Source organism: Epinephelus fuscoguttatus, linkage group LG22 (assembly GCF_011397635.1).
Source record: "Epinephelus fuscoguttatus linkage group LG22, E.fuscoguttatus.final_Chr_v1".
NCBI lineage: Eukaryota > Metazoa > Chordata > Actinopteri > Perciformes > Serranidae > Epinephelus > Epinephelus fuscoguttatus.
Window position 1 is genome coordinate 34,788,898 of NC_064773.1, and position 18,540 is coordinate 34,807,437.

The 18,540-nt window shown below is 40.5% G+C and overlaps 1 protein-coding gene across 1 annotated transcript in view; it reads left to right on the plus strand.

The window, feature by feature from the left end:
* Positions 1-18,540, plus strand: part of tmtc1 (transmembrane O-mannosyltransferase targeting cadherins 1) — a 301,187-nt gene that overhangs the window by 240,579 nt on the left and 42,068 nt on the right. The window contains exons 11-13 of the mRNA XM_049567069.1: positions 817-960; positions 12,623-12,731; positions 13,005-13,107. Of these exons, the coding sequence (XP_049423026.1) occupies positions 817-960; positions 12,623-12,731; positions 13,005-13,107 (356 nt within the window). The remainder of the gene's footprint in view (positions 1-816; positions 961-12,622; positions 12,732-13,004; positions 13,108-18,540) is intronic.

An 18,540-nucleotide genomic window follows, 5' to 3' on the forward strand; every position in this document is an offset into this window, starting at 1 on the left:
ATAAACCATTATCAGAGATGATATGAGATGACTTTTTTTTTTTCATGCATTTACCCATGTTTATCCGTGACATTGTGTAAATGTCCGTGGCGGACATTTGAAAGCGAGTAGATGACAAACAGTACAGTAAACTTGTAGATAACTCAAATACATGTAATAACTTAGGTGGAAAATCCTTTAACATTTCACGCAGCCTACATGCAGCCTCTCGGCTCTGCAAACGGTAAACAACCCCGCTGGCTTCTGAATTCTGAATTTGGACAAGGGAGCTGAGAGGGGGTGGGCAAAACTGAGAGAAGGAACTGTAGGGACCACAAAGTGATCTAAAAGTGATGTAAATCTAAAAAAAACCCTACTAACTGTTTGCTAACAAGCTTGCCATATTTCTACTGTTTTTTCCCCTCATTAAAGGGTTTTTTTGGGGAGTTTTTCCTTATCTGCTGCGAGGGTCATAAGGACAGAGGGATGTCATATGCTCTAAAGCCCTGTGAGGCAAATTGTGATTTGTGATATTGGGCTTTATAAATAAAATTGATTGGTTGGTTGGTTGGTTGGTTGGTTGGTTGGTTGGTTGATTGATTGATTGATTGATTGATTGATTGATTGATTGATTGATTGATTGATTGAGTGAGTGAGTGAGTGAGTGAGTGAGTGAGTGAGTGATTGATTGATTGATCAAACTGAAAAGGTGTTGTGTTCCCAACTTCTGATGTTCAGGTTTAACTTTCCTAGGTTAAATTTTTTTGTGTATACATTTCACAGAAAATGTTATTAGTAAATTTAATTCAACTCTTTCCTGTGCTGTCTCCCCTTCAGGTTATACCCCCGCCATGCCAGCGCTATGAACAATTTAGGCACTCTGACTCGCAACCCAGAGGAGGCTGAGCACTACTACAGGAAGGCATTGGACATCAACCCTCAGCACAACCGAGCGCTGTTTAACCTGGGAAACCTCCTCAAGTAAGAAACACACACACACACACACACACACACACACACACACAACGCTCTGACACACCAAGCACCAAGTAAAATGCTATTGGAGAACAGACATTGACATTGACATTGACAGCACACGCAGCACTCAATACAAAAGCCTGGCCATGCATGCAGTTGCTTGCTTCACATTGTTTTGTGATCTCAAAACTCTTTATACAATCCACATCACCTAATGGTGCCTGTAAAGAATTGATGTAACAAAAAATTCAGCAGCGCAAAGAAAAATAACTATTAAAATAGAGCTGGAAGTGGCTGTTCTGGGTCCAAGCCAGCCATACCGAAAAAAATGTCTGATTTGTGTTATGCCACTCCTGTTGATTGCATTTGTAATGTCCTCTATAGATTGTTTGAATGCCAATGCCAATGTAAAGGTATTTTTTTGGGCATTTTTTTTTAGCCTTTATTTGATAGGACAGACAAGTGTGAAAGGGGGAGAGAGAGAGAGGGAGTGACATGCAGCAAAGGGCCACAGGCTGGAGTCGAAACCGGGCCGCTGTGGCAACAGTCTTGTACATGGGGCGCCTGCTCTACCATTAAGCCACCGACGCCTCGCAATGCCAATGTAAAGTCAATTAGGATCCTTTCCTGTGGCGGACACACGGATTCCCTGATTCAATGACGTCACATCAACCTTGTTTTCCCCAATGACATCTTTAACATTCCTGTATACACACAAAAACACTGAAGTGTCCTTGATAACTCAACAATATGACAGGTTAATGTCAAGGCCATAATATAAAATAAATGTATTTTGCCAGCTTACGACAGCGTAGGGCTTTAAGAGATTGTCCTGTGGGCAGATGGGGCGCGTTCCACCACTGTTTTATAGCTACTGTCTGCCGTGTGTGGGCTTCATTCCATTTCAGATTGCCATCCGTCTGCCGTAACCAAATCCAAACGCCACTAATAAATAAATGAATAAGAAGAAAAAAATAAGGCTGAGCACAGAAGAACCAGAGAGGAAACACCATCACATGGAGCCGTCAGCATGGGGAGGCGGCTGCCGCAGCAACCCAGCCACCCTCCAGACCCCAAGCCAGCGCCAGAGAACTGATTACACAAGTGTGTTTACCGTCCCCTTAAAGTCCACAGTGTACTCTCAATTCAGTATTTACAACTTCCAAATCTGGGAAAAACACTTATATTTTTTAAAAACTACAGTTCCCTGGGACCACACCATGCAGCTTGATACATATCAGTAACATACAGTACAGGCCAAAAGTTTGGACACACCTTCTCATTCAATGCATTTTCTTTATTTTCATGACTATTTACATTGTAGATTCTCACTGAAGGCATCAAAACTATGAATGAACACATGTGGAGTTATGTACTTAACAAAAAAAGGTGAAATAACTGAAAACATGTTTTATATTCTAGTTTCTTCAAAATAGCCACCCTTTGCTCTGATTACTGCTTTGCACACTCTTGGCATTCTCTCCATGAGCTTCAAGAGGTAGTCACCTGAAATGGTTTCCACTTCACAGGTGTGCCTTATCAGGGTTAATTAGTGGAATTTCTTGCTTTATCAATGGGGTTGGGACCATCAGTTGTGTTGTGCAGAAGTCAGGTTAATACACAGCCCACAGCCCTATTGGACAACTGTTAAAATTCATATTATGGCAAGAACCAATCAGCTAACTAAAGAAAAACGAGTGGCCATCATTACTTTAAGAAATGAAGGTCAGTCAGTCCGGAAAATTGCAAAAACTTTAAATGTGTCCCGAAGTGGAGTCGCAAAAACCATCAAGCGCTACAACGAAACTGGCACACATGAGGACCGAGCCAGGAAAGGAAGACCAAGAGTCACCTCTGCTTCTGAGGATAAGTTCATCCGAGTCACCAGCCTCAGAAATCGCAAGTTAACAGCAGCTCAGATCAGAGACCAGATGAATGCCACACAGAGTTCTAGCAGCAGACCCATCTGTAGAACAACTGTTAAGAGGAGACTGCGCGAATCAGGCCTTCATGGTCAAATAGCTGCTAGGAAACCACTGCTAAGGAGAGGCAACAAGCAGAAGAGATTTGTTTGGGCCAAGAAACACAAGGAATGGACATTAGACCAGTGGAAATCTGTGCTTTGGTCTGATGAGTCCAAATTTGAGATCTTTGGTTCCAACCGCCGTGTCTTTGTGAGGCGCAGAAAAGGTGAACGGATGGATTCCACATGCCTGGTTCCCACTGTGAAGCATGGAGGAGGAGGTGTGATGGTGTGGGGGTGTTTTGCTGGTGACACTGTTGGGGATTTATTCAAAATTGAAGGCACACTGAACCAGCATGGCTACCACAGCATCCTGCAGCGACATGCCATCCCATCCGGTTTGCGTTTAGTTGGACCATCATTTATTTTTCAACAGGACAATGACCCCAAACACACCTCCAGGCTGTGTAAGGGCTATTTGACCAAGAAGGAGAGTGATGGAGTGCTGCGGCAGATGACCTGGCCTCCACAGTCACCGGACCTGAACCCAATCGAGATGGTTTGGGGTGAGCTGGACCGCAGAGTGAAGGCAAAGGGGCCAACAAGTGCTCAACACCTCTGGGAACTCCTTCAAGACTGTTGGAAAACCATTTCAGGTGACTACCTCTTGAAGCTCATCGAGAGATGTGCAAAGCAGTAATCAGAGCAAAGGGTGGCTATTTTGAAGAAACTAGAATACAAAACATGTTTTCAGTTATTTCACCTTTTTTTGTTAAGTACATAACTCCACATGTGTTCATTCATAGTTTTGATGCCTTCAGTGAGAATCTACAATGTAAATAGTCATGAAAATAAAGAAAAAGCATTGAATGAGAAGGTGTGTCCAAACTTTTGGCCTGTACTGTAGTTGTAGTTCTTCAGATTTGCAAAGTAGGGTTCTAAATAGGGTTGTAAAAAGATATATCTACCCAATATATCTAATATCTAGTAAAGCCGAACTAGTTATTACAATGCACCTAGATGAACTATGTTAAGAAAAAGTAAAGATGTCGGCTAATTAATAAATTTTAGCTAATACGCTAGAAATGGCGTTTTTAGGACGGTAGGTTGGTTTGCGGCTTGTAAAATAGAGTTGTAAAATAGGGTCGTGAAAAGATAAATCTACTGAATATATCTAATATCTAGTAAAGCTGAACTAGTAATGACACTGCACCTAGATGATCTATGTTAAGAAAAAGCAAGGATGATGGTTAATTTCAGATAATTTAGCTAGTACTGTAGAAACAGCGTTTTTGGGACTGAATATTTGATTAGGCCTATATCAATATTATGGCTCAGTTGTAGTGCCACAATCAGGCTCAACTTGGTTCATATTTGTTGTGCAGCATTTGGTTACAACTTTAAATCATTGGTGCTAATCGGGTATGTCTGTGATGTACCATCTCACTGGAATTTGGAAAAACATTTTTCAAGAAAAACTATGATAAATTAAAGCTACAAGCAGTGATGAACGGGCTTTCGCACCTTCGCACACATCATGGGCACTGACAGGATGCCGTTCAACTGGGCTGTGCGTTCCAGTGAAAGTCAGACACTGTACACAGGAGTTAGATGGTATTTCTTGCTTGGAAAACCATGGCTCTGGAAATAACCTACTGCAAATTTTGTACCATTGCCTGTGTCCACTATGGGGCACTAGGCAATGCACACTGGTTATATTTCATTTTGCTGCTCATCATGGAAACTGTTTTTAATTCACATTTGTCTTCCTTCTCTTCCTTTTTGCATCCTTCTCCTCTTCCTTAAATTCAAGGATCAGATGGGATTACAAATTGTATCTTGTGTGATTTCAAGTGATAAATTGATTGACTGACATTATTATTGTTGTGGATGATTTCAGGTTCATGATTAAATGGGAGATTGCCACCCACATAGTTTTTTAATCAAGAAACCATTATTAAACTTTCATGGCCATGATTTATTGCACTAATAATGCAGAACCCTGAAGTCAGATATGTTGAAATATAGCCTCAGTACGGAGATAAAAATGAATGGTCAGCAGAACATGAAGTGACATAGTCATACTGGAGTTTGAGTCTGGAGGACCAGAAAAAATAATAACTTAGTATGCTCCCTAAATGGAAGACATCAATTACCTCAACTCCTGACAGCGCCATTGTAATCTGACAAGCTCTTTTGTTTGGTGGTCAAACAGTGAGGACTTCCCTGAGCTCTGTTGGCTCTAAAGGAAAATGACATCAATAATAGACGGTGAAATAAAGTCAATTGTTATGTTTCAGCTCCTTTACCATCTCTGTTTTATCAGTGGAGCTGTGAGAACAAACCCACCAACTGAGCCATCTATGCCCTGCTGCAAGTACACCACAGCTTTATGTGTGTGTTTGTGTGTTTGCGTGTGTGTGTGTGTGTGTGTGTGTGTGTGTGTGTATATGAGGGGTCAAACGTTACACCCAACCACACTACAGTGCGTCACTTGCGCCTACTTAGGACACATCAGATCAAATCAAATCGCGTTAGCGCACGCCTACATTTTACATAGGGTTACTATGGAGACACGAGTGTTACACGCACGCCCGCTACATGACGCGCATGCGTTGTGTGCTCCACTCACACGACGCGCTCACACGTCTTATCAGTACGCGTGCACAGCGCGTTACAAATGCTACACATACACTACACCTGCGTGTGCGATTGAATCTCGTACACACATAGTGCATGTACACATCATTAACACTTGAACGCGTCAAATTACTTTGGCAAACTGTCTGTCTCCATAGTTTACACGTGCAGACAGGCGTGTGTATGTGTGCTTCGCAAGAGTGGAATGAATAAATGAATCAAGTCGCTGCAGACATAGCCTACGCCTGCACATACACACACATGATTTTTTTTTAATCTTTATTTTATCCTCACAAATCAGAGCTCCTGACCACCCTCGATGTCTGGCTGTGGTTTAAAAATATTTAACTAAGATAATATATAGGCTACAACAGCCTAATTGTGAATATATAGCCTATTATTGAATTGGATCCTAAATACTGCAAACCTACATCTGTATGTTTACATTTTTTTCTCATTTTGCCCTTTTGTGAATTTGACTGTTTATGGAAACAGCTTTTCAAACATCCTTAAATCTTAAAAGATTTAGTCCCCCTCTACCATTTCGAGTAGTGGTAGCTATATCCCACACTCTTTCCAACGGACGGGGCTAGCAGCCATTAGTACTTGGCAGCAGTAGCAGCTGTGGCTGGACCCGGCTGCCCACATTGCGCATATCGCGATGTGGGCAGTACATCGCGGCATAGACGTCGGAACTAGGGGTGCAGGGGGTGCGGCCGCACCTGCACAGTAAAAGTACTTCATATTATGCATGCACGTAGTCTAGGAAGTCCTTAGTTCAGCCGTATATGAATCTTGGACTACTTATGGAAAATAAGTTTTTTATTCCACATCAAAGTTGGGTGAAATATCCTTAATCGTATCCTCTGTTAAGGATTTTGACACAGGATTACTCGAAAAGTACACAGTAAAAGTACTTCATATTATGCATGCACGTAGTCTAGGGAGTACTAAGTTCAGCGGTATATGAATCTTGGACTACTTATGGAAAATAAGTGTTTTATTCTATGTCAAAGTTCGGCAAAATATCCTTGATCTTGTGATCTGTTAAGGATTTTGACAAAGGATTACTCAAAAAGTACACAGTAAAAGTACTTCATATTATGCATGCACGTAGTCTAGGAAGTACTAAGTTCAGCGGTATATGAATCATGGACTACTTATGGAAAATACGTTTTTTATTCTACGTCAAAGTTCGGCAAAATATCCTTCAACTTTCCCTCTGCAGTCTGACCCATAGTCACTGCCAGCAGCTCTTCAGAGCCGTTTCATTACGATTACCGTAAGTGTTGGTAGATTCGCGCACTAGAAAAAAACGTGCGGCTGATTTGACCAAGCAAAAGCGAACCACGGCTGAAGAAAGCAGTGCTTGCAAAAGAAAAAAACTTGGCTTCCGGAGAGATGAAAATATTGAAAGTGCATGAAAGGCCCGAATCCGGCCCGTTATCCATTATCGGAAAACGAGTCATTATCCATTTTTTCATTTTGGTTCTGGAAACAAATACTGAAAAAACAAGTCATTATTTTGTTTTTTCATATTTGGTTTTATTTTGAAAAACGAATGAACGAATGATACACGGATTCACCCCCCCGCACCCCATCAGCCTAAAAAAGCTTAAAAAAAAATTAAAAGAATCTGAATTTAAACTCAATTTGTCTGACTTACATTTATCTCTTTCATATCATTAATGCACAGATCTATGCTTTTGATTCAGCCTGCCTGACTACATACAGAGGCTGCGCTCAGAGGTGGAGCGGCGTTATGATCAGGAGGGACTCGCGTAGCTGCAGGGCAAGAGCAGGCAGTTCTTGAGGCGGCTCAGGGGAAACGAGTGGATGTGGGTTCCCCGGAACTGACCCCCTTTCCACAAGAGCGGCTAATAGAGCTTAGATTGGGCCCAAAAAAATCCAGCCCGACTTGGCCCGAGCCCGTGCACATTATGTCCGGGACCGGGCCGTCCAATTAACTGTAATTATGGGCCCGAGCCTGATTTAAACCCGACATTTTTCAATAAGCTGGCTGTTATAATTAAGAGTATTAAACCGCAATTCTTGTTATTTGAATGGCGCAACACGGAAGCATGATTATGTAATAAAACAGGTGTTTCTTTTAGGATCCAGGTGGTGAAGGGCTGTGCGTGCACAATGCACAGCCCTCCATTCCGAAACCCCCCCACTCCGAAATTGATTTTCAAGTCCGTAGAGTTTCCTGCATCAAGCACTGCCGCTCGCTCTCCGTCACTCGCACAATTCTGAAATTCGTTGTACTACAAAAGCTTGAAATGAACGTTCAACTCGTTTTTTATTGAAAATGTCACTGTCTTCATTTATTATGTATAGTTTCTCTAGCAGCAAACACATTTAAAGGAGACGCTTGTCAAGTCTTTGTACGCGCGCTGTCCGTGGTACTGAAATCCCTGCAGCAGCCTGCAGCAGGCTGTCCCGACAGGGGAATAGCGGAGAAGTTCTATTCCCCTGAAGGGATTTGTTTTCCCAGTATTCACCGGCTCATTATACATTATCCCGCTTATTACACGGCTAATTATCAGTTAAATAAATAATTTGAGACAGAATATTGATTAATTAGAATTAGAATACAGTGTAACACACACACTCACATATATATATATATATATATATATGCACAGTACAGGCCAAAAGTTTGGACACACCTTCTCATTCAATGCGTTTTCTTTATTTTCATGACTATTTACATTGTAGATTCTCACTGAAGGCATCAAAACTATGAATGAACACATGTGGAGTTATGTACTTAACAAAAAAAGGTGAAATAACTGAAAACATGTTTTATATTCTAGTTTCTTCAAAATAGCCACCCTTTGCTCTGATTACTGCTTTGCACACTCTTGGCATTCTCTCCATGAGCTTCAAGAGGTAGTCACCTGAAATGGTTTCCACTTCACAGGTGTGCCTTATCAGGGTTAATTAGTGGAATTTCTTGCTTTATCAATGGGGTTGGGACCATCAGTTGTGTTGTGCAGAAGTCAGGTTAATACACAGCCCACAGCCCTATTGGACAACTGTTAAAATTCATATTATGGCAAGAACCAATCAGCTAACTAAAGAAAAACGAGTGGCCATCATTACTTTAAGAAATGAAGGTCAGTCAGTCCGGAAAATTGTGAAAACTTTAAATGTGTCCCCAAGTGGAGTCGCAAAAACCATCAAGCGCTACAACGAAACTGGCACACATGAGGACCGAGCCAGGAAAGGAAGACCAAGAGTCACCTCTGCTTCTGAGGATAAGTTCATCCGAGTCACCAGCCTCAGAAATCGCAAGTTAACAGCAGCTCAGATCAGAGACCAGATGAATGCCACACAGAGTTCTAGCAGCAGACCCATCTGTAGAACAACTGTTAAGAGGAGACTGCGCGAATCAGGCCTTCATGGTCAAATAGCTGCTAGGAAACCACTGCTAAGGAGAGGCAACAAGCAGAAGAGATTTGTTTGGGCCAAGAAACACAAGGAATGGACATTAGACCAGTGGAAATCTGTGCTTTGGTCTGATGAGTCCAAATTTGAGATCTTTGGTTCCAACCGCCGTGTCTTTGTGAGACGCAGAAAAGGTGAACGGATGGATTCCACATGCCTGGTTCCCACTGTGAAGCATGGAGGAGGAGGTGTGATGGTGTGGGGGTGTTTTGCTGGTGACACTGTTGGGGATTTATTCAAAATTGAAGGCACACTGAACCAGCATGGCTACCACAGCATCCTGCAGCGACATGCCATCCCATCTGGTTTGCGTTTAGTTGGACCATCATTTATTTTTCAACAGGACAATGACCCCAAACACACCTCCAGGCTGTGTAAGGGCTATTTGACCAAGAAGGAGAGTGATGGAGTGCTGCGGCAGATGACCTGGCCTCCACAGTCACCGGACCTGAACCCAGTCGAGATGGTTTGGGGTGAGCTGGACCGCAGAGTGAAGGCAAAGGGGCCAACAAGTGCTAAACACCTCTGGGAACTCCTTCAAGACTGTTGGAAAACCATTTCAGGTGACTACCTCTTGAAGCTCATCGAGAGAATGCCAAGAGTGTGCAAAGCAGTAATCAGAGCAAAGGGTGGCTATTTTGAAGAAACTAGAATATAAAACATGTTTTCAGTTATTTCACCTTTTTTTGTTAACTACATAACTCCACATGTGTTCATTCATAGTTTTGATGCCTTCAGTGAGAATCTACAATGTAAATAGTCATGAAAATAAAGAAAACGCATTGAATGAGAAGGTGTGTCCAAACTTTTGGCCTGTACTGTATATATACACATACATACATACATACATATATATATATATATATATATATATATATGTGTGTGTGTGTGTGTGTGTGTGTGTACATATACAGTATATATATATATATATATAGCCTATATATATGTGTGTGTCACACGTCCGTAACACGACGCGTTGTTGCTTCGAGCTGACACTTTTGACCCCCCTGCGATCACATGACGTGTCTACGCACGCACGTCTAATAACCACACGTCTAAGGGTGTGCAGGCATTGCATGCGCATTGCATGTGTAACAAGTACACGGTGAATGCACGCGCAGTGCACGTGAAGCAAGTACACGGTGATGGTTGCAGACGTAATGTACACGTATCAAGTACGCAGTGAATGCAGTGTGTGTTTGTTCGCTGATACATTTCACCCCTCATAGTGTGTATGTGTGCTTGTGTGTGTGTGTGTGTGTGTGTGTGTGTGTGTGTGTGCGTGCGTGCGTGCGTGCGTGCGTGCGTGTGTGCGTCTGTCTGTCTGTGTTTGTCTGTTTGTCTATATGCCTGTGATGTGCTGTTTCTTTTGTAGACTTGAATAAATTCCGTAAGTATAACTGTATATACATGAAATGAAGAACTACAAGCATGTAGCTGTGGCTTTAATTGAAAGTATCATTTTGCTGCTACTAATACTTGTTATGATGATTGTGACAAAGATGACTATGAGCATAATAATATAGCTCTTGCTGCTGCTTATGGGGATGATAGCAATGATATTGACTGCACAGATGAGGATGATAACAGTGATCATATTGATGATGATGACAGTGATACTGATGATGATGATGACAATGATGATGTTAATTAGTTTGGTAATATTGCTGCTTCTACTGCTGGTGATGATGATGATGATGATAATGATGATGATGATGATGATGATAAGAGTACGATGATATTGCAGCAGCTGCTACTGCTGGTGATGATTATGATAATGTTGATGATGATGATGATGAGAGTATAATAATATTGCAGCTGCTGCCACTATTGCTGGTGCTGGTGCTGATGATGATGAGGATGATGATGATGAGAGTATGAACATATTACAGCTACTGCTACTGCTGGTGGTGGTGGTGATGATGATGATGATGATACTGAAGCTGCTGCTACTGCTGGTGACAGTGACAGCTCAATCAACCTTATTTATAAAGCGCAATATCACAAATCACAATTTGCCTCACAGGGCTTTACAGCATACGACATCCCTCTGTTCTTTGGACCCTCACAGTGGATAAGGAAAAACTCCCTCAAAATACCTTTAACAGGGAAAAAATTGGTAGAAACCTTAGGAAGAGCAACTGAGGAGGAATCCCTCTTCCAGGACAGACAGACGTGCAATAGACGTGACAAAATGATACATAAAGAGAGACAGAGCCAGAGAGAGAGATGCAATTTAAGTAATAATATAATAATAATAATAACAACAGTAATTGTGGCACAATATGTTGTAAGTATATATTAATATATGATAGTATATGTATGTGACAATAGTCATATGTGTATACTAACAGTAGAAGTATGACTAATAATATAATAACAGCAGCATAGGAGGCATCAGGCAGGACCACGGCAGCGGCACAACCACCACACACCATCCAGGCGTAGCTGCGATACAAGTTAACTTGCGAGACAGTGGAGCACAAAGGCTCCAGAGAAGAAGCCAAGTTAGTGACATGCTAAGGAGAGAGAGAGAAGGGGCTTGGTGTATTATAGGAGGTCCCCTGGCAGACTAGGCCTATGTCAGCCTAACTAGGGGCTGGTCCAAGGCAAGCCTGAGCCAGCCCTAACTATAAGCTTTATCACAAAGGAAAGTCTTAAGTCTAGTCTTAAATGTGGAGACAGTGTCTGCCTCCCAACCGAAACAGGAGAATGATTCCACAGAAGAGGAGCCTGATAGCTGAAGGCTCTGGCTCCTTTTCTACTTTTGGAGACTTTAGTAACCAGGAGTAACCCTGCATTCTCAGTGGGATAATATGGCTCTATGAGCTCTCTAAGCCTGACCATTTAGAGCTTTGTAAGAGACTTAAGAGTTTTCAAAGACTTATTAGAGCTACTTGACAATAGGGAATTACAGTAATCCAGCCTAGAGGTAACAAAAACGTGGACCAATTTTTCGGCATCTTTTTGGGACAGGATAGGCCTAATTTTTTGCAAGATTACGCAGATAAAAGAAAGCTCTCTGTAAACTTTGTTTAAAATGGGAGTTAAAAGACAAATATTGATCAAATATTACTCCGAGGTTTCTTACAGTAGTGTTAGAGGCCAGAGCAATGCCATCCAGAGAAACTATATCTTCAGATTGAGAGTTTCTGGGATTGGTGATGGTGATAATACTTAAGCTGCTGCTACTGCTGGTGGTGGTGGTGATGATGATGATGATGGTGGTGATGGTGATGGTGATAATGGTGATGATGATGAGAGTGTGATAATATTGCAGCTGCTGCTCCTGCAAATGATGATGATGATGATGATGATGAGAATGATAATATTGCAGCTGGTGATGATGATGATGATGATGATGGTGATGGTGAGAATATGATAATATTGCAGCTGGTGATGATGATGATGATGATGATGATGATGGTGATGGTGAGAATATGATAATATTGCAGCTGGTGATGATAATGATGATGATGATGGTGATGGTGAGAATATGATAATATTGCAGCTGCTGCTCTTGCTAATGATGATGATGATGATGATGATAATGATGACGATGATAATGGTGAGTATGATGTTGAAGATGATACTGGTGCTGTGTTCCAGGTCCCAAGGGAAGGAGAAAGAGGCTGAGACTCTGCTGAAGGACTCTATCCACTTTGGGCCACATTTTGCTGATGCTTATTCCAGTCTGGCATCACTCTATGCTGAGCAGGTGACACATCCCATAAACACAAGGAGAACACTCCCTCTGTCTCTCTCACACACACTCACACACATATGTCTGTACCACACTGGAGGTGTACTGTAACTCATAACAACTCCGGAATCATATTAGCTGTAGCTGTAGATGATGAATCACACTGCAGACAGCAATACTAAAACATTAGAGAAGCCTGTTCAGCTGTACACACTGCAGCTTCCTGAAACCTTGTCTTGTGTGTTCCTGTTTCAATCCTGTATTCATTTCATCTGCATTCTTCCACAGAAACGCTTTGCTGAAGCCAATGAAGTGTATCTAAAAGGTATACAGAACTGTCCAGACAGCTCTGACCTACATAATAACTACGGAGTCTTTCTGGTGGATACGGGTGAGTTGAACCTAGTGGCTCTCTGGCCCTGGGGGTTATGGGTAAACACAAGCTCCCATTAACACCATAGTCCTCTAGTTGGGATATACTTTAATTAGTAAGAATGAACATCTGTATGATGTCCCTGTCATGTTGGAAGAACTTTTTCTTTGTACATGAATACTCAGTGGTCACTTTATTAGATAAACCTGTACAATCTACAATAATACGCCCTAATTTTACTTCTAAGATGCCAATAATGTTCAGTGGTTGTTGTTGTTTTTTACACTTTCATAGAGTCACAAAATGAACCAAGCAGCAAGACACAGGACACAGTTGTTGGATTTAAAAATGTGGACTTTTATTTAGCCAATAAATGACAAAATGCAAAGCAACATTAACTAAAGTTGGCCTTAAAAGAGGTAAATTAAAAACACATATGAATGACATAACTGACCTTAACAAAGAAAGACCTGACCTCTGATGACGCATGGAGTGAACAGTGTACTGGCTTGTCAAAGTACTTAACAGACGTGGACAAAACTTATGCAAAGGCATTTAACACTACCCACTGCATCAGATAAACTGTTATATGGTGGAGGCCAGACATAATCTCTAACAGCAGCACAGTAATTGAAAAGAAAGTCAATAATATCAATGCAGCTTCAAAGATAATAGAACTTAAGTTTTGAAATCATAGAGTGAATTACTGCAAAACCTCCATTAAAAACCCAGTCTGATTTAAACACCCAGTTCCTTTGACTAGCCCGGAGTGGTTACATATTTTGACAAATAAAGGCCTGTCTCAATTAGAAGCCTGGTCTAGTTGCCAAGCAGTTTATTATTATAGAGGTTCTTCAGATGTATAAAACCAGACTGTGGACAACCCACTTGAGCTATCATCAGTTAGCTGCGTATATCACACACAAAAATATAAATGTTTACACTTTGTCAATACGGAGATGCTACACATTGATAGCTTTGTTGATTTCATTTTACTGAGACTTTAAGTGTATATAAAGAGACATTTTAGTGTCAGATGCTCTGTGATAAATCTGTGCTCAAGCATGTGCACAGATAGAACCCAGGTGGTGCTCAAGCATCCGCCCTTTTGGCCTCTGACTGGATAGGTGCCCTTTTTGCAAGATATGTATTTTTCTATTTCTTTTTCTAATTTTTTATTTTAGTTTTTAAGTATGGCCCACGACATCCATTCTCAATCAAAAGCATGTTGTATTTGAGTTTTAATTCTGCGAGACTGCAGAAGCCCCTGCCCCTCCCTCTTCAATTTCACAGTTAACACACACAAATCGAGCGCCCTCCAGAGCAGCATCCACGTCTCCCTGTGACCTGCCTTCATGGACAGCCAGGTTATAGCCCTTTTTAAACAGACATTATGCAAATTTGCAGGAAAGCCCAATCAGTCTTCTTTCAGCATTGGCAGTATAAAAACAAAATCGGGGAGCCTAACTACTTTTGTTCATACAGAATGTGCCTTTTTCGGGGCAATGGGGGACGTGAGCAAGTAACAAAACGTGTAGCTCAGCATGTGACATAAACAGTGACGTTGGAGGGAAGCTGCGGCAAGTCAGTCCTTCCATGATTCTCTCGTAAGTTGGCCCATCCTTCACCATGCTCACAACTTGCCGGCAAAACGGCCCAACATTAGCGAAAAATCTGGCGATGTAAAAGGGGCTAATGATAATGATAATGTTTGCCTTAAGCCTCAGCATTGTTTGTAACTGCTGTGAAATTCAACCACTTTTAAAAACATCTGAACAGGGGCGTAGCCATCATTTCAGAAGTGAGGGGGACAAATTGTATAGAGGTCTATTGAGTGATTTATCATCCTGTCTCATTCAATTGCACCTCTCCTTAGCGGCTAAAGAACCACATAACCACAAACAGCCACAGTACAGCACCAGGGGACCGACTTTAGTTCTTTAAAATTATATACTATCAAAATCTAAAATTTTAGCTGCCAAACTCTGGTTGAGTTGACACAGAATGACCCTCAAGCATCTACAGGGTAAGTAGCCAGATAATTAAGTGCCAAATACCTGCCTGGTTTCTCCCTGTCCCTTTTCTATCTTTTGCAATAATATAGATAATAAATGTGCAAAGCGAAATTTATAAATAGAATTAAGAATAGTAGTGGTAGCATAGCTGTGGAAATTAATCGCAAAGTCACTTTTATGCCCTAGATACTTTTCTCAGCCAGTCATATTCTCTTCTCACCTGTGAAGACCCTGCATGATCATCCTTGCTGGCCTCTGGTCCACTGTCTCCTCCCTGACCCTGCTCTTTCTATTGTGGCAATTAAGATTAAAAACAATATTTGCAAAGCAATAGTGAGCACAAGTTCTTATTAAGGAAGAGTGGGTTTATTCCTAGCATGAAACTAGCTAGCAAGCAATTTAACATAGGTAACAATAACATTAGTATTCTTGTTAACTATCTTAACTTGATATAGTGGCATCTATTAATTAGTCATCATTTAACTAACATTATCTCCATGCAACAGCATTACTCAACTTACATGGTTTGTTTGGAAGAAACTGTGCAAGGCTTTTTGCTTCTTGCTGGCTGGTTTGCTGACCCCCCCCAGTCCCACACTTGATAAGTGTCCCCACCTATGTTCAGATGAGTTCGTGTCCTTTTCTGCATGACTGTAAGGTTATTGAAAGAATTAGCCTAAATAAATATAACTAAAAGATGTGCTACTGTATGTAGCTTTTTTATTAGTAATTATTAGGGAGTTGCCCTGTTTTTTGCTTGAGCACAAGCTCCCAAAAATCTGTGTGCACAGCGCTGTCTGTGCTGTTGGTGTGCGCAAACCTGTTCATGGTGACAAGTTGTGCAGCCAACTTTGTTAAATTTGAGACAATGATACCATTTCTAAGGGAAAATCTGGGGGAGTATCAACATGGAGAAAACAGTTAATTTGCGAGCTAGCTGTAACAATATATTCTAAACATATAGGGGGGTTATAAAATTGTCTTGTGCACTGGTGGTTCAAGAACCCTGGTTCATAGTCACTGTTCCGCACTGGAAGCTGACTTGCTCATGTATAGGGACCCCTGTTATCCAGTGTTTCTCGCATAAACAGATAAGTCATTCTATAAATATCAATTTCAATCGATCAGCAAAGGTGTATCTTATCTTATCTTATCTTATCTTATCTTATCTTATCTTATCTTATAGTAGCCTGGTGTCATTTGCATGTAATTTAATGAGGGTAAACATAGAGGACAGCCATACATAATGTCACTGTGCTTTGACTTGACTTCTCAAATCAGACGCTACAGATTTATCAACATATGTATCAGCATGTCTTTAATGAACTGCAGGAGAAGTTTTCACAGTATAAAGAAACTGTGGACAACAGATATTACTCATATTAATTTACAGCTAAAGATAGCCAATAGTGGGGGGCTACATTTGAAGCAGTGAGTCTGGGGCCCTCCCCAAGGAAATTTCAAGTTTCAAAAACTTAATTTCCTGCATTCTTGTGAATATGTATGCACAGTATAAATGTCATCATTTCATTGTCTTCAATTTTGTGAGGGGAAAACACAAAATTCAGGCAGCAAAAATCCAAATATAAACATGTAGGCATGTGTGCATCATCTTTTATGTCTTTTGTTTGGGAAATTAACCTCTTTAAATGTACATGTGCCACATATTCACATCATTGACACATGAATTCATTTTAATTCATTTATAACCCTTAGACTTTAATAGCTTTTATGCGTTTAATGCTTAGCAAGATTTCTGCTCATGGTCAAAAGTTTCTGCACATTCAAAACAATTTCCATATCCCTGTGTTCTCTGAGGAAAAAGTTGTAATATTAGAGAATAAAGGGGTAATGCCATAAGATTAAAGTCAGTGTTTCAAGAAAAAAAGGCAAGGCAAGATAGTTAATATTAACAGTAATAATAATAATTATACCTTGGGTTTTAAACACATTTAGCTATATGCTCTCAAGAATAATAACATTTTTAGTGTAGATTTAAAACTGCAATGGTTGGGGCATAACCAAGACCATCAGGCAATTGTTTCAATTGATGTGCAGCATAATGACTAAAAGCCACTTCTTCTTATCTAGATTTTGCCCTTGGCACCACTAGCAGTGATCTATGAGGTCTTGCAGGGTTATGTTGCTCAAGAATGTCAGTTGTGTATTTAGGACCAGCTCAATAGAGAGATTTTTAAAAAATAATAATAAGTAACAGAATTTAAAGAAAATCTGTGGCTTACTGGAAATCAGAGTGGAGATTTAAAAACTTTGGTGATGTGGGCTGTCCTTTTGATTTTGGTCAGAACTCTTTCAGCTGAATTTTAATTAAGTTGCAGGCAACTGGTGGTCTTTTTTGCAAGTCCTGCCAGAATCAATTTTGCTTGATATAAAAGCAAGAATCTATTTTTCAAGTCTTACTTTGTCACGAGGTTCCTGACTTTGGCTGTGTTTTTAATGAGATTAAATGCTGATTTTGTCAATGCTCTTACATGACTGTTAAAACTTAAAATGAATTAGAACACCAAGGTTTTTAGCCTGCTCTTTTGTGTTTAATACTTTATCCATAAGGTGAGCAGCAATTTCAGCCTCTTTGTTGCCAAATAAAATTACTTCTGTTTTAGCTGTTTAATTGCAAGACATTTTGACACATCCAGTTATTTATTTGCATAATCACTCATTGGAACTGTAATCATTTGGTGAAAGAGCTAAATAAATTTGAGTGTCATCAGCTTAACAATGATAAGCAAGGTTGTTGTTCTGAAGGATGTGGCCAAGTGGTAGGATGTACAAGTTGAACAGAAGTGGGCAACGCATGATAATTATATATTATTATATTATATTTATAACCTTTATTAGAGCTGTCTCTAAGCTGCGATAGGTGCAAACACCAGATTTAAATTTTTCAAAACAGTAATTTAGAGTTAATTTGACAGCTGATTAAAAACTGCCTTCTCTATAAGAGTACATTTGAGATGAGTCGAAAGTTACTGAGGGTAGAGGTGACAAGGGCTTAACAACTGCAGTTTTCAAGGATAAAGGAAAGGTGTAGAAAGAAGTAAGATATTCACAGTGCATGTTAATGTATCACTGTACTGAGTTTCAGTAACCGTAGAAACATTTTAAAAAGTTAGTGGGCAAACTGTCAAGACAGCAAGAATTAAGGTGTTGCACTATTTCTAATAAAGTATCTGTTAATGGGGCTGAACTCTGACATCAGGACTGTTTTTTTTTTGTGGTTATTGTTGGTAAATTGAGATTTTAGCTCAGGCTTGAGCTACTCCCAAGTCTGACACCATCATTTTTATTTTTGAAAAAGGATGTGAATTAATCATGCACATCAGCTGAGAGAAATTAGGAAGTATGTGAGGCACAGGGTTTGTCAGTCACTCTACTGTAGCAATTAGTGTGTGTGCATTATTTTTATTTTTTTTTT